At 43.3% G+C, this 13,743-nt stretch overlaps 2 protein-coding genes across 4 annotated transcripts; both read right to left on the minus strand.

Annotated features, from left to right (window-relative positions):
- Positions 1–80: 80 nt before the first annotated feature.
- Positions 81–8,492, minus strand: sytl1 (synaptotagmin-like 1). Of its 2 annotated transcripts, none has more exons than XM_047605497.1 (15): positions 8,342–8,492; positions 7,076–7,202; positions 5,828–5,979; positions 5,613–5,727; positions 5,474–5,531; positions 5,345–5,381; positions 5,228–5,268; positions 4,345–4,461; positions 4,021–4,187; positions 3,825–3,927; positions 3,440–3,601; positions 2,998–3,076; positions 2,796–2,895; positions 2,416–2,621; positions 81–486 (listed from the first exon to the last, which is right to left on the minus strand). In XM_047605497.1, exons 2-15 carry the CDS (start codon positions 7,198–7,200, stop codon positions 344–346), a joined length of 1,605 nt encoding a protein of 534 aa, XP_047461453.1. In that variant the 5' UTR covers positions 7,201–7,202; positions 8,342–8,492; the 3' UTR covers positions 81–343. The 2 variants fall into 2 exon arrangements, with proteins under 2 accessions (XP_047461453.1, XP_047461454.1); XM_047605498.1 differs by having other exon boundaries at positions 8,347–8,488.
- A 2,295-nt stretch (positions 8,493–10,787) lies between these two features.
- Positions 10,788–13,577, minus strand: cd164l2 (CD164 sialomucin-like 2). Of its 2 annotated transcripts, XM_047605467.1 has the most exons (6): positions 13,072–13,564; positions 12,663–12,749; positions 12,362–12,454; positions 12,236–12,277; positions 11,889–12,048; positions 10,788–11,675 (listed from the first exon to the last, which is right to left on the minus strand). In XM_047605467.1, the coding sequence occupies exons 1-6, from the start codon at positions 13,148–13,150 to the stop codon at positions 11,660–11,662; spliced, it is 477 nt and encodes a 158-aa protein (XP_047461423.1). In that variant the 5' UTR covers positions 13,151–13,564; the 3' UTR covers positions 10,788–11,659. The 2 variants fall into 2 exon arrangements, with proteins under 2 accessions (XP_047461423.1, XP_047461424.1); XM_047605468.1 differs by lacking the exon at positions 12,236–12,277 and having other exon boundaries at positions 13,072–13,577.
- Between the last annotated feature and the right edge of the window lie 166 nt (positions 13,578–13,743).

Raw genomic sequence — 13,743 nt, forward strand, 5'->3', positions numbered from 1 at the left:
TGTAAATGAGGCCATGCTGTTTCACTTCTAAAAATGGCAGCAAGTAAAAAACAAAAAAACAAAACAAAAAAAAAACATGATTCATCAGTTAGGTTTGATATTTAATTAATAAACTACAATGATTTACAAATGTCAGATTTTCTGTCAGATTAGATACGGAACTAAAAATATACATGTAAAACATCTGATTTGAAAACTAAAAGTGTAATCTACGCCATCAAGACACTCTGTTGCACCACTACTCTGTACAATCGTGTGGTTGTGACAGATAGAGATAAACTGAAATGTGCTGACGTGAAGAGGCTGTCATTTCAGTTCAACATCATATGAACATATGCCTGAGTCATTCAGGCCGTTGTGTGAGGTTAGTTCTGATTGGTAGTGTTGCATCGATCCAGTGGTTTGGGTTTTCGATCATGGAGGTCCACACATTGACCTCCTCTTCTGTGGAGTCCATCCAGGTGACCGCCTCGCCATAACTCTGACCTGCAATTAGAAGCAACCCACAAAACGGTTCATTATTTATGTTTCCAACATTACCAAGGAATAACTAGTCCACACTGACGTCTCTTCCTGTAGGTCGTATACTGTTGTTGGGTTACTCTTGAATAACACACTGCTACAATAGAACAGTAGAAGACAGGATATAAGCTCTTTGATACGAGAGCAGATTTGCACAGAAAGAAAAAGGATTCTACCAATAGATTACAATTTAAGATAAGAAGCAGATAAATACAGCCTCCAAGCTGAAAGCAGTAACAGCGAACAACACAACCTCATTCTCAAGCATCTACAGAAGAAGGCCCTGTCCTCAGAACATTGCAGCTTCATGCAAGCATTTATAGATGTCACTTCTCAACATTATACTGACATTTTCTTCTCACAATCATCTATCAGTGGTTTGATCTTTGAGCATTACCTCTTCCACCCTCTTCCTCATTAACCTCAATAAAACCAACCAAGCAAAACAACACTATTTATACTGATGCAAGCTCCTTCATAGCATTAAATTATATGATTTGACTGTTCTCTGCTATGCACACATAGAAGATAAATAAACCAGCTTAAGGTCATCTTGAAGGCTATGTGGTTGGTTTCAAAAATGGCCGAGCCAGTGAGGGATATTTAGCAAGGAAATGAGACACAGCAGTGACCTCGCTCTGCTGACATGACCGTCTGAAATACTTCAAATGCCAGAGGGAGAAGATTAAGACTTGTATGAAGTACTTGGCTGAAATACTGCTGACACACCACTCCTGAACATCACTGTAAATGAGACATCATCTACAAAATATATAATAAAATATCACCAATATGTGTCCTCCCCTGCATCACTGCTGCTCCCCAGCAAACCTTATCTACGAGACACCACCAGTTCTGTCAAAACTGAACTCTAATAGGTAACATCTCTAGTCAACTCCTGGCTCATAGGAGAAATGCAAAACAAACAACAAACATGGGTGACCGATTTCAAAAGCAGAACTGGGCTGAGAGATAAAAGGTACAATTCTCTGCACAGAGCAGTATCCGCAGGGGAGAAACTTCTGGCTTTAAGAGCATTTAGTTCCTTAAAATTATAGCTGTATCACTACGGACCTGCAACCTTCATGTAGCCTTCAGATTAGCTCAAGAACAGTGCATAGAGTGGTTCATGGAAAGGGTTTGGTGGTTGCCAGGAGAACGGTAGATGTCTGACTGCATTGTGCCAAGTGTGAAGTTTGGTGGAGAGGGGAGTCGTGGTGTGGGGTTGTTTTTCAGGAGATGGGCTTGGCCCCTTAGTTCCAATCAAAGGAACTTTGAATACTTCAGCATACAGATTTTGGACAACTCCATGCTCCCAACTTAGTGGGAACAGTTTGGGGATGGCCTCTTCCTGTTCCAACATGACTGTGCACCAGTGCACAAAGCAACATCCATAAAGACATGGATGAGCAAGTTTGGTGTAGAAGAACTTCACTGGGCTGCACAGGGTCCTGACCTCAAGCCGATGGCATGAAGTAGAGTGAAGACTACAAGCCAAGCCCTCCCATCCAGCATCAGTGTCTGACCTCACAAATGTGCTTCTGGAAGAACGGTCATAAATTCCCATAAAGACAGTCCTTAACCTTGTGGAAAGCCTTCCCAGGTGAGTTGAAGCCATTATAGCTGCAAAGGGTCATATTAAACCCTAAGGATTACAAATGGGATGTCACTCAAATTCATAAGCTTGTAAAGGCAGGTGAGCGAATACTTTCGACAACATAGTGTATATGCTTACACCAACTATTCTAGTTGTGATATCACAGCTCATTAATCAAAAACACTATGGTGTACAGGATGCAATTAATATATATTCACTGAAGCAAAACCACTGAAACGGTATGAACACTACAGAACCCTGTACAGGAAATAAAATTCAAATGTGGTGATTCATACCAGTTCCACAACTCAGACGAACCCCTCCCAGGGCAAATGTCTTTAGCCCTTCGCGTTGCCACACACTTAGCTCAGCACAGGCCTCTCTCAGGTCGCTGGTTTGGAAGCCATCGTACACCATGGTGTGGTTGTAGGTCGGGCTGATGGAGCGCTTCACCACCCGCGTCTTCTGACCACTCTGACGACTGGCGTCTGGGAGAATGTAGCTTGAGGAGGGCAAAGTATGACAACGGACTCAATTCAGGACATGCGTTTGCATAACAAAGTTGAATGCAGAAGTGGAATAAAACAAACCTAAATATGCATGCAAGTATGGACATGTCACAAACTAGAAATAATGCCAAGAAATATCAGGAAATTTTGTGGCAATGCTGACACACCTTCTAACAAAAGAGTCTACAGCGCCTCCTTTGCTGGAAAGGAGACTTTGAGCCTCTCGGAGCCAGATGTGAAGCTCTCCCGTCAGAGGCAGACCACCACCTTAACACGCACAGACACACAGAAAGGATGCGTAAGACTCAGGTGATGGTGCTATTGAGGTCATGTCCATGATGTATGACCTCCATGATATATTCCACTCACCCTCATATCCATCTGGAATGAATTTGATAGAGAACATTATGTTCCCACGACTGCTAATGGCATCTGGGTTCATGTAAACCTGTGACAGGGAGAACAAAAATGATTAAATCAGAGAACAAGATAAAGTAAGAAAGAAGAAGTAAGTGGGAGAGAGGCAGAAGCGGGGAAAGATTATGGTTACATAAAGCCTTAGTTGAAATTCACAGCATGTTTTCCTCTGCCTGCAGCTCCCCCTGACACAAGAGACACTCCTCCCCGTATTCTGTGTCTCCAACAAAGATGCCAAAGCTGCTGTTACACAGACACTGAGACACTAAACAAATGACAGCATCACAAAGTTTGGGCAATTATTTATCTGGGAGTATTTGGTAAAGACATGCTAATTTATGCAACTACTACGCAAATGTGTATTTGCATGCAAATCATTCATGGTTTTCCCTACTCGTGGCTGCAGGTCTTGCCACAGGGGCTGCGTGCACGTCCAGTCCCAGAGCCCCAGGGACACCTCCACCTCCCCCAGAAACACATTTCTCCCCAGGGGCTCGGCATGCCACACAGAGAGATTCAACGTCCGGCTCCGGAGCTCCCCCACCCGCACTTTATACTGAAAGAAAATAAGGAAAAGAGTTACAGTCAACATGTGACAGGAAGCAGAGGGCAACTATAGGGCAACACATTAGATTAGCATGCATTTTGTAGGAAAGAAAATGCATCCAAGTGTTTTTTGTCATGAGGCTTTATGTTATAAAGACAGTACATATGGTACATATGGTGATTTGTGGGATTTTCGCCACTTTATGTAACATGTAAATGAGAGAATGTCTCACTTTGAGTGTCTGATCATAGACAGGGTTTAGTGTCTTCTTCTTCACTGAAGTTTTCTTCTTACTGCGACTCGACTTGTCGGGCAAGAGATAGGCTTTTACATATCTGTGAAAAAACACACACAGAGGCACACACATTGTTTGACTGATGTGTGACTTTGCTGGTTCAATATGCACAGTCACATGCACTCTCACGTACGGGTCGGAACGGCTCTTGCGCGCTGCAGCGATGTCCTCGCAGCGATGCACTTTGACATGCAGCTCCTCTTTCTGGGTGTCGTAAAACAATAAGTATTGGATCCGGCCCCTCACTTCCACCGCTCCGAAGTCCCCCGAGCTAAACAGGCTCATCATGCTTCCACTGAGCTGGAACACACGCAGAAGAAAGATCAGCCTTTACGTCACTGTCCCGAGCTGAGTCACCTTCGCTGCAGCGTCGCTGGATAGGCGATATACATCAAAAGTGCGTGTGCATGCATGCACGTGTGTGTGTGTGTGTGTGTGTGTGTGTGTGTGTGTGTACCGTGTAGTTTGAATGGAGGCTGTTGGTGGAGCTGCTTCTCAGAGAGGGGAGATCTGGCTCCGTCAGGCTGCTGCCCAGAGAGTCACTGTCCCCATTGTGACCATCTGTCGAGTCGTCCTAAACACGCAGAAACATTTGCACCTCTTATATAAAGCTCCACATTTAGTCACGATACATCTAACTTGTTTACAAAGACACTTCAGAAACTATTCAGACTTTACATCAGTCAATTGCTTACACAGCTAAAAATATCCCCACAGCATCCTGCTGCCACCACCGTGCTTCGCTGTAGGTATGGTAAAAGCCAAGTGATGACCAGAGCCTGGTGTTAGGACCTTTTCATTGAGCTATCAAGGTGGGCTGGTCATTGCGCTTTCACTGGTGTCTGTCTAAAGGCTCGACTGATCATCCTCCGAGCAGATTCTCACAACTCAGGAAAGGAATCCTGAAAATCTGAAGGAACCTACTCTATTTGGCCAGGCAGCCAATGTCAAGCCAAGAGTCTTATTCAGGCAATACTTCCTGTCACAACTTGTCGGGCCAATGTGCTCCTGGAAATCATTTTAGTGCCACCACCCTAGTTTATACTTCACTATTATTTTATCATTGAGTTCTACAAAAAGCTCCTTTGACTTCATGGCTTGGTCTTTGTCCTGCAGTGTGAGGGTCTGAATACGTTCTGGAGCCACTGCATATAAGCAGAATCATTCTCAGAACTACTTCATCAGCGAGACGGGGAAACATGTTTGATGGATTTATACAAAGAAGCAACACGTGTTGGCTCAGTATTTACAGACGGGAGGCGGAAGGGAATCCAGTGTTTACCAAAACCATTAGTCAGGCTAATCTATAATCTGTGACAGTGGGTGTGTAGTGCATTTACCTCAGGTCTCTCTCCATGGCCGTTACTTCTCCTTTCGCATTCTATGAACAAAATGACGAGTTAATAACTGTATGAAGAGACAGCTAGAAAGGAGCAGTGGGAAAGAAACTTGCATACCTTTGAATGACGAGGAACTATTTCTATGCGGGACACCCTGTAAGGGGAGATGATTTGTTGGCTTTTAGATGATTGTTTGGAACATATGTTCATGGACGGAAAAGAGGAAATAAACACGCACAAACAAACCTGCACAACAGGATTTTTTGTTCTGGGTATGGGGGTAGGTTTCAAATTTACATCCCTCCTGAAATCAAAGAAGAAACTGGAAATGCAGCAACGCTTAAATGTCACAACTGGTGATTTTCAGACAGACACCCTCACTGACCCTCCACTCTCTTCCTCCGTGCCGTCCTTCAGTCTTTCCTGCGCCTCGGGAGAGGTGTTGTTGTTGTCGGAGGTTTCCGCTCTCTCTCCACTGAACAGTTCATTCAGGGGTACATCTGTTACCATGGCAACAGACACAGAACCATCACTGGGATATCCTCGTGGCGGCGGCGCAACCGGCCGGCGACAGCAGTGCAACGTTGAATGAATACTCACCTCTGCTCTTTGCCTTTCTGTAGCGTATGGTGGACCGGACAAGGTCGCAGGCCGAAGTTCGGGTGCGGTGACGTTTGCTGCACTCCTCTCTGAACCACGCCCCGGACAAGAAGCGCAGACGCGTCTGGTCTGTCTCTGTCTCTTCGAGGACCCTGCAGCATTGACCGAGAGCCAAGATATGCGTTCACAACTTTCAATCTGCATAAGTCAGTTGGTGTCAGCATACATAAGGGCGAGACATTGTTACCACTGCTGTTATGCAAATACAGTCATTGGGATGTGCAAAAAGACATGTGTCACTTCTACTATTACAAAAACAAAGAGTGTTACCTGGCAAGTAATTATTGACATTAACAACAAGCTGTTACACTTTTCTCCTCCGTGACCCTGACATTTAAAGAACAGATCTGCAGAGAAGTAACTGATACTGTACTGTTAGCCAGAGAGTCAAAGCTGTTACCTTAAGCTCTAGGACAGTTTTTTTCTCTCCATATTTTCCTGTATTTTATTCAGTTAGTGTTACCACAGATTTTTTTTAAATCTGCTATTAATCAATATTTAATCAGCTCTGCACATTCAAAGCTTAATCAAAACAACTCAAATTTATTTAAATTATGTGATGCTTTTATCTTTTGAGAGGATTTATTTATTTATTTATTTATTTCCTTATGTAATAGTGGAGAGAACGTTTTTTAGGTGTTAGACTTAAGAATACAAAGACATCTCTGGACATGTCTGGAAATTGTGACATATTTCACACATTTATGAACCAAATTGATTATTCAAGATAATGTATATATATGTTAAAGATCCTTTCATCTGCATCCGTGCTTGTCAGACAGGAGCTCTTCCATAGGTATACATATATATACATAATTTCCACTGTTAACTTTAAATTCAAGAGACTAAAGGAAATGTATTTATCTTTGTTCTAGTGAAGATAACTGCAGGCCTTTCATTTTGCATTAGCTTTTAATAACCAACAGTGAAATAATACAGCTTCTGAATTCAGAGAAACTTTTCAAACTCAAACTACAAAAGGTGAAATAAAAACCTGAAAAGCTGACAGGTAAAATGTGATCACGGGGGTTTCAATGAATGTTTCGATGAGCGTGAAGGTGTGAGTGACTTTTGTAATGCGCGTCAAGAAGCAAAGAAGTGAAACGTGGTCCAACATCTTGCTGAGACATTTTTCATATTTGCCTTCCATTTCAATTATCACCGAGACAATAAATAGTCACCTCTGACCTTACACGTCCTTCGTCACGCTGACGCAAATCCAAGTCACGCTGTAAGACCTGCAGGATGGAAGACTGCTCCTCGTCTGTCAGGTGGCTCAGGTCAAGAGACGAGTCAGTCTGCTTCCCTTCCATTCCTGAAAGAGAAGAGCATATATGTAATCAGCCTTAAAAAATAATGATTCATCTGCGTCCTGCTAATGTAATTCTGTGCCATAGAATATGATACAAAAAAAAGACAGCTAATTTTGTGTCTTGTTTTGTATAAATGTATTAGACAGGATTATAATGAAACATTTTCTACCACTTCTGCTTCCACCAGTATGTGATTTTTCCTTCACAAACAGTTAAGTAAAGTAAATAGTAAAATGTTCTGGACATAGGCAAACACTGGAGAAACGTCTGAGAAGATAAACACAATAATTACGAGAAGATGACTAATGTTTCGTCTGCGATGCCTCAGGGCTTTCAGGTATATCTTGTGACCATTTAGTCTCACAACTTGGAAACGACTGTGAACTTTTTCGAGTCGTCTTTCGAGGTCTGTGTCCCCCCAGTTGCCGTGCTGCATCAGTGGGGGAGCACTTTCGTTCCCTACTACGACTCTGCTTAATAACACTACAAAAGAGTCAGAACAAATAAATCAATATTATATCTGACCAGGAGGGTGTTGTAAATTATAACATGCTGTTCATTATTTCAGCGTGTGTAAATGTGTCCACTGTCCTGAGGTTAATTGTTTCTGAGAAACTGACGCATGCGCAATACCCCCGTACAAACTGTTAGTTCAGCAAACAGGATATTGGACGACTGCGCGACAGGTTTCAATCATATATAAACAACAGAAAAAAAACATATATATATACAGCGTTGCTGTGGATGATAGCCTATTGCTTGTGCAGTGTTGTTCTTCACAGGATATTAGCTGTGGTGGTGTTTTTGTTGTGACAGAGCGCAGGTGCGGGGGTTTAACGCAACGTGAGACCGCTGTAATAATTCTTGCCACGTTCCTGAAATGTCACTGTAAGTATCGCGTTAATTTTAACTCGGCAAGCATGATTTTAGGGGGTAAAAAACAGGCCCGTGCATAACTCTTCCTCATCACGAATACCGCGAGAGAGAGGACACCTGTCACCGCTTGTCCACCCCCTCTTTTTTTTTTTTTTTTTTTTTTTTGCATAAAAGATGAGTTTCTCCACCCCGATTTGTTGACAATAAACAACGATAGTGAGCGCAAAGCGACATAAAACGCAAAGCGGGCGTGTGTTGCTACTACCTTACTCGCGAGCTTCTGTCAGTTCCATCTGTGAAAAGTTTGCCGAAAAGTTCCTGTTGAGCGCGGCGCGTGAGTGTGTGTATCGACGTTTGTGTTGGCTGAGTAAACGAAGAGAACACGCCCTCCGGAGCCACCACAGCCGCACAGCGCAGGGGCTACACTCAGCCGGGAGCCCACGGCCTCAAGGCGGAACAAGCTCAAAATACAGAGAGGAAGAGCGTCTCTCTGGGGGTAGACGTTTGGTTGAGATGGATATATTAAGGGTAAGGGTCTAGTGAACGTTACTGTCAGGATAACATATTCTCAAACACACACACTTTTGTGTGTATATATATATATGTGTGTGTGTGTGTGTGTGTGTGTGTGTGTGTTTGTGGGTGTGTGTGTGTGTGTGTGTTATAGAGCGTCATACTGATATGGCGTATTTGTCTGACTTCTGTGCGATGTGACTCACACACTCACACACACACACACACACACGGATGTTTTACCAAATGGCAGGGTGCATGTAACTTCCCTCCTTGTTAGCAGTCCACACCTGTTAAACACACACTTGGGCCGCACACTGAGGTTGCACCTACCCTACTGTACACTGCTTGTTTTGAAGCAGAAGCAATAAAAGGTCTCAGCTTTAGTTCTGGGTTCTTGGTATCGTGTGTTAGTGTGTGTGTGCTCGGATGTCCCTTTCACTAGTGGAGATGTGTTTGTGTGTGTGTGTGTGTAGGGGGAGGGATAATTCAGAGGCCCGTGTTCAGTCCTGGCCTTTGTCAACAAACTTGGATGACATCCACGGTCTCCTCGGCTGGGGAAATCTTTTTGTGTGGGTTTATTCAAGCCTGCGGGTCCTGGCTCAGACAGAGAGAGACTGGAGCAGTCCAACCAGCCGTCCTGCTGCACCCCTAAAGGCCTCCGTCTGTGCCACTTCCACACCGCACGCAGGGATGCATGTCAGCTTCCACATATACATTCACTATATATGTATATGAATAAAGTGTCTACAGGCGGAAGGTTTGAAAACAAGATCTAATTTGCACATAAAAGATCATAGTTTCACTGGTTTACTTTGCAACAAAATAAACATGATTATTATGATAAAGAGCTACTTATCACAAGACATTTTTACTATAATGATCAGGTATTTGAGTTTTTCTTGCTTAGACTTCGTTTTCTTCAAAGTAACCTCCTCTGGCTTTAACAACAGCATGGCATTTATGAGGCAGTCGTTCCACAAGCGATATTTGCAGTCTGCAGACTCTCAAAAGACAAAGAGTTAAAGTGAATAATGGCAACTGTGATTTGTTTTTTTACTTTTGCACTGATGTTTTGACTCTTGCAAATCTTCTCGACCCTAAAACTAAGCCCTTCTTTTCTTTTTCTGACATTTATTCAGCAATGGTCTGGTAACATCAATGTACACCTGAAGGTAAACTGAGGAAAATGGTTCGTATCAATAAAAGCAAAGTCTGATCATGCAGTAAACATATCCCAAAATACATAGAACTTATGCTGGTTTATAAGAAAGACATTATGAACACAAACTTGAAGTTGCCTCCAAACTTTTGGCCTGTAGTGTAAATATAAATATATGATTCTTTTCACGTGACACTGGGAGTTCACTGTGGTCATGGGCAGATTGCAAGCAATTTACTCCCTCTGCTGGTATGGGCAAATATACACCCTAGCACATACTGCACAATCTCTGTAGTGATAAGTTGCTGTTACCAGATTTACATTTAAAATAAATAAGTCAATGTCTGACATCACACACAGGAAATACAATTCAGTAAACATTAAGTGCAAAAATAGTTAAATACAATCGTACAAATGGACAATAAATCAATATTACATTGACTGCACATCAGTTGGAAACACAACTTACTGAAACATTCATCTGCTTCACTGTTGGGTGTCTGTGAGGACATCACTATGCAAAATCACAACACATTTAACGGTGCATGATCCGTCACCCAGCAGTAGGTGGAGCTAACGTTTTACTGCAAATGTAATTTTCGGGACAAGGTGGATAAACCCTCCACGACAACTCCCATGAATTCCCAAAGAATGGTGTCAAAGCGCAGTGTGGCGGCTGCGGCTTGCAGCATCGTGTGTCCGACCGCACCTAATTCCCTGCTAATCTGAAAAGGGTCAAAGAAGTGGAGTATGAACGGAGAAGAGGCAGGCGAGCGGCCTGTGAGGGCACACACCTGTGACCAACAGCAGGCCACTCCCTTATTTATGCCTAACTCTAAGCCATGATACAATTTTACAGGTATGTCGTATAAATATTTTCCTCGTGTAGGTGCTGAGAATGGGGAAATCAGCTACACAGTGTCGACCTCTAGGAAATGAGGTTTGCAAAAGACACACCTGAAGTTACCATTTGTTGCTTTGGGTGTCACCAAATAGAACAAAACACTGTAAATTAGACACCGACACAGAGAGAAACAGCTGTTAATACATATTTTATTGAGGAAATCGCATGGCATCACAAAAAAAATTCAAACAGTTTATACAGTATTAATCAACCAGCGATAACACGGCAGTTACAACAGGTAAAGCTGATACGTAGACATAAATGTAAATGTCTGTTACTAATGAATGGACAATTCAAAACACTCACATCAAATTTGTGGAACACTAAAGCCAAAATGGAGGTCTCTGCCATAATTACACTCCTATTAGATGTTAGATTAACATGTGTCATTTTCTGTGGTCCCAAGAGTGGTTGAGAGGACTTCTCTACCAAATGACATGACTCACTGCAAATTAAAACGATATGCAAATACTTAAATGGATAGTTATTCAGCTGAAACAAAGAAATGCTCTTGTGTTCCAGGGGCTTGTTCTCACATATTTTAGTTTCCTTGAGAAAGAAGTTCAAAATGCTTGCCATGACCTTGTCTGACCTGCTGCCGGCGAGGGATTTTATCAGCGTTTCCCACGTCTGCAGCGCACTATTTACAGCACGCAGTCAAAACAGATCGGCGGTTCGTGAGAGGACAAATGCTTAAATTGCTGTCCATGCAGATTTCTGTTGGCTTTGATCACAGAGCTGTCGCAAAAATCAGTTTGTTTCTCACTGGTCAGAATTTCTTTTGTCAGCCTTTCGTGTCACTAACACACTAACACATATTGCAGTATTTTGAGAGAGATGTTCTCTAATGAACACACCCGTCCTCCAGGGGTACACATGGGGACCAAACCAAAAATGACAGGGGCTCAGAGAAAAGAAAAAAAAAGTCTTGTCGTCATAACTGGATGAGTCACCGCTCCACTTTTCCTCCACCCTTTTCAGTTTGTCCTTCGTGTAGCTAGTCCTCACTGTGGCTGCTCTCTGTGCAAAGACAGGCAAAAAATAAAAAAATAAAAATGTGTGTGTGGACAGATGGGATTTGTGATCAGGATCAAAATCTAGCGTAAGACAGAAACGCTGAAGGCGAGATGCTTTGTACTGTTGTTAATCATTCCTGCCACCAGAGGCTACTGTCGCACCTTAACACACACGCACAAGATCCTTTGCTCTCTAACACAGAGTGCACACACTCACATGGGGTCGTAGTTGCTCTGCTCTTTGGATTTGAGGAAGCGCATGGCAAAGAAGCCGCCCGCCTGGAGACACAGCACGAGTATGATGCCTCCTATGAAGCTGGACATGTCGAACTTGGCCTGAGAAAACTCGGGGGACGAGTCGGTCTTACTTCCATCACCTTTGGGGGAAAGGAGTTGACCCAGTTTACTTAACGCGAAACCACAGTGATGCAGTAAAGAAGATAGAGTCTGCCATTCATGCACTGACATGGGTGAACAGGTTACTCAGCTCTTATGGGAACAGTGCATGATGTGGCAGAAACGGGGGATGGATGTGCATCCTAAAGCACAGTCACTCTAATTCACCTGAGTCACTTTCCCCTCCTCCCTCGGCAACGATCTCTACAACTGGGAAATGAACGTGTAACAGAGTTAATGAGGTGGCAGGCGAAGGCTACGGGTAATTTTGTGTGTGCGCGCGTTGCTTAGTACCTGTGCACAATTCAGAGACTCTGGTCCAGCTGCAGTTCATGCCATTGTCGACCAAGTCGCCCCCATCAGTCATGCATGCGCCCGTGTCATTACCTGAGAAGGAACAGGCGTTTTACTGTGCGTGCGTGCGTGTGTCGTCGTGTGCGCGTTTCCCGGCATGCTAAATAATTCAGTCATCTTGTAAAAACCAGTGAGGGTAATGTTACAGCAGCTGTGATGATTGAATTACTATCAGACATCAGGTGTGTTTGGGTCTGTGTGTGTGTGTGTGTGTGTGTGTGTGTGTGTGTGTGTGTTTCACCGTCTGGACAAAGCCTCCATACGCAGTTCGTTAGGTTGAGCATGGAGTCGCCGACGCAAAGGTCACATGACCTGGCTTGAGAACAATCTGTTGGGAGGAGAAAACTGGCAGTCAGTTTGAAGTGTTATTAAAACTACAATGATTGACCAACGCGTCCTCCCACAGAAACATTTGATTATTGCAAGACCTCCCACCAGTTTTCACCGTGTCAGAAAGGTCCTGAAAAGGTCTGTAATAGTTAGTAAGAACAGTGGAGAACAGTCTGCATTCACAGTCAATGAGCAATGTGGTTAAGGGCATACAGTAAAAGTAGACTTCAGAGACGGTCCAGACAAAAAAAAAAGATGACAAGTATAAGTTTGTAAAAATCTGAAATGCATGATCAGAAAATAACAAGATGGACCAATACCTGACTGTGAATACACGGTGTGACCCACTGCTAGAAGCAGCAAAGAGGAGCAGAAAACCTTCAATACCAGCTGCTGCATCCTGACAGCCACAGATCACCAACACCTGCAACGGACACCTGGAAACTCTGGCACTTAGAGCGGGAAAAAAACTAAAAAATAAACCCTGAACAACAAAAAAGGGTTTAAGTCGAAATGGCTTCAGAAAGTCCTCAAAAGCGCGTCCGGTAATAGAGATATGGTTCCCAGCAGGCAAAGGACATGGAGAGAAAGAGAGACAGACAGGAGAGACGGAGATCTGTGTAACATGAGCAGGACCAAACTTGGTTCCCTGGCAACCAGCTGGCCCACCTCAACCCTCCTGAAATACACACCAGTTTGAACGCTCTAATACCTATTTACCTTGTTTACCTCAGAAGGCGGCGCATGAACACACACAAACCTGCACTCACTCATACGTTATAGCAGAAAGTATCTTCAACACCATAAACAAATGAACTGCTACAAATTAAGAGTCATGCTCCAAATAAATGACCAAAGCCAGGACAAAATACTCACATTTCACTTTTTTGTTTGGCTCACAAAACATGCTTGCCTGTTCAGAGTGTTGAAAGAATACAGGTTCAATTCAGATATATGTACAAGGGCGTAGTTAGTACACAGGTTTAAGATTT

The sequence above is a fragment of the Mugil cephalus genome, chromosome 14 (assembly GCF_022458985.1).
Source record: "Mugil cephalus isolate CIBA_MC_2020 chromosome 14, CIBA_Mcephalus_1.1, whole genome shotgun sequence".
In the NCBI taxonomy this organism is placed as follows: Eukaryota; Metazoa; Chordata; class Actinopteri; order Mugiliformes; family Mugilidae; genus Mugil; species Mugil cephalus.

Excerpts from the sequence above, each read along its gene's own strand:
- sytl1 (XM_047605497.1), bottom strand. The coding sequence starts at position 7,200 with ATGGAAGGGAAGCAGACTGACTCGTCTCTTGACCTGAGCCACCTGACA. Across the intron at positions 4,462-5,227 it reads GCCATGGAGAGAGACCTGAG|GACGACTCGACAGATGGTCA; the intron begins GTAAATGCACTA and ends CTGCGTGTTTAG. Across the intron at positions 487-2,415 it reads TCGTCTGAGTTGTGGAACTG|GTCAGAGTTATGGCGAGGCG; the intron begins GTATGAATCACC and ends TTCTAATTGCAG.
- cd164l2 (XM_047605467.1), bottom strand. The coding sequence starts at position 13,150 with ATGCAGCAGCTGGTATTGAAGGTTTTCTGCTCCTCTTTGCTGCTTCTA. Across the intron at positions 12,750-13,071 it reads CACCGTGTATTCACAGTCAG|ATTGTTCTCAAGCCAGGTCA; the intron begins GTATTGGTCCAT and ends TCCTCCCAACAG. Across the intron at positions 12,049-12,235 it reads AGGAGGGGAAAGTGACTCAG|GTGATGGAAGTAAGACCGAC; the intron begins GTGAATTAGAGT and ends TTTCCCCCAAAG.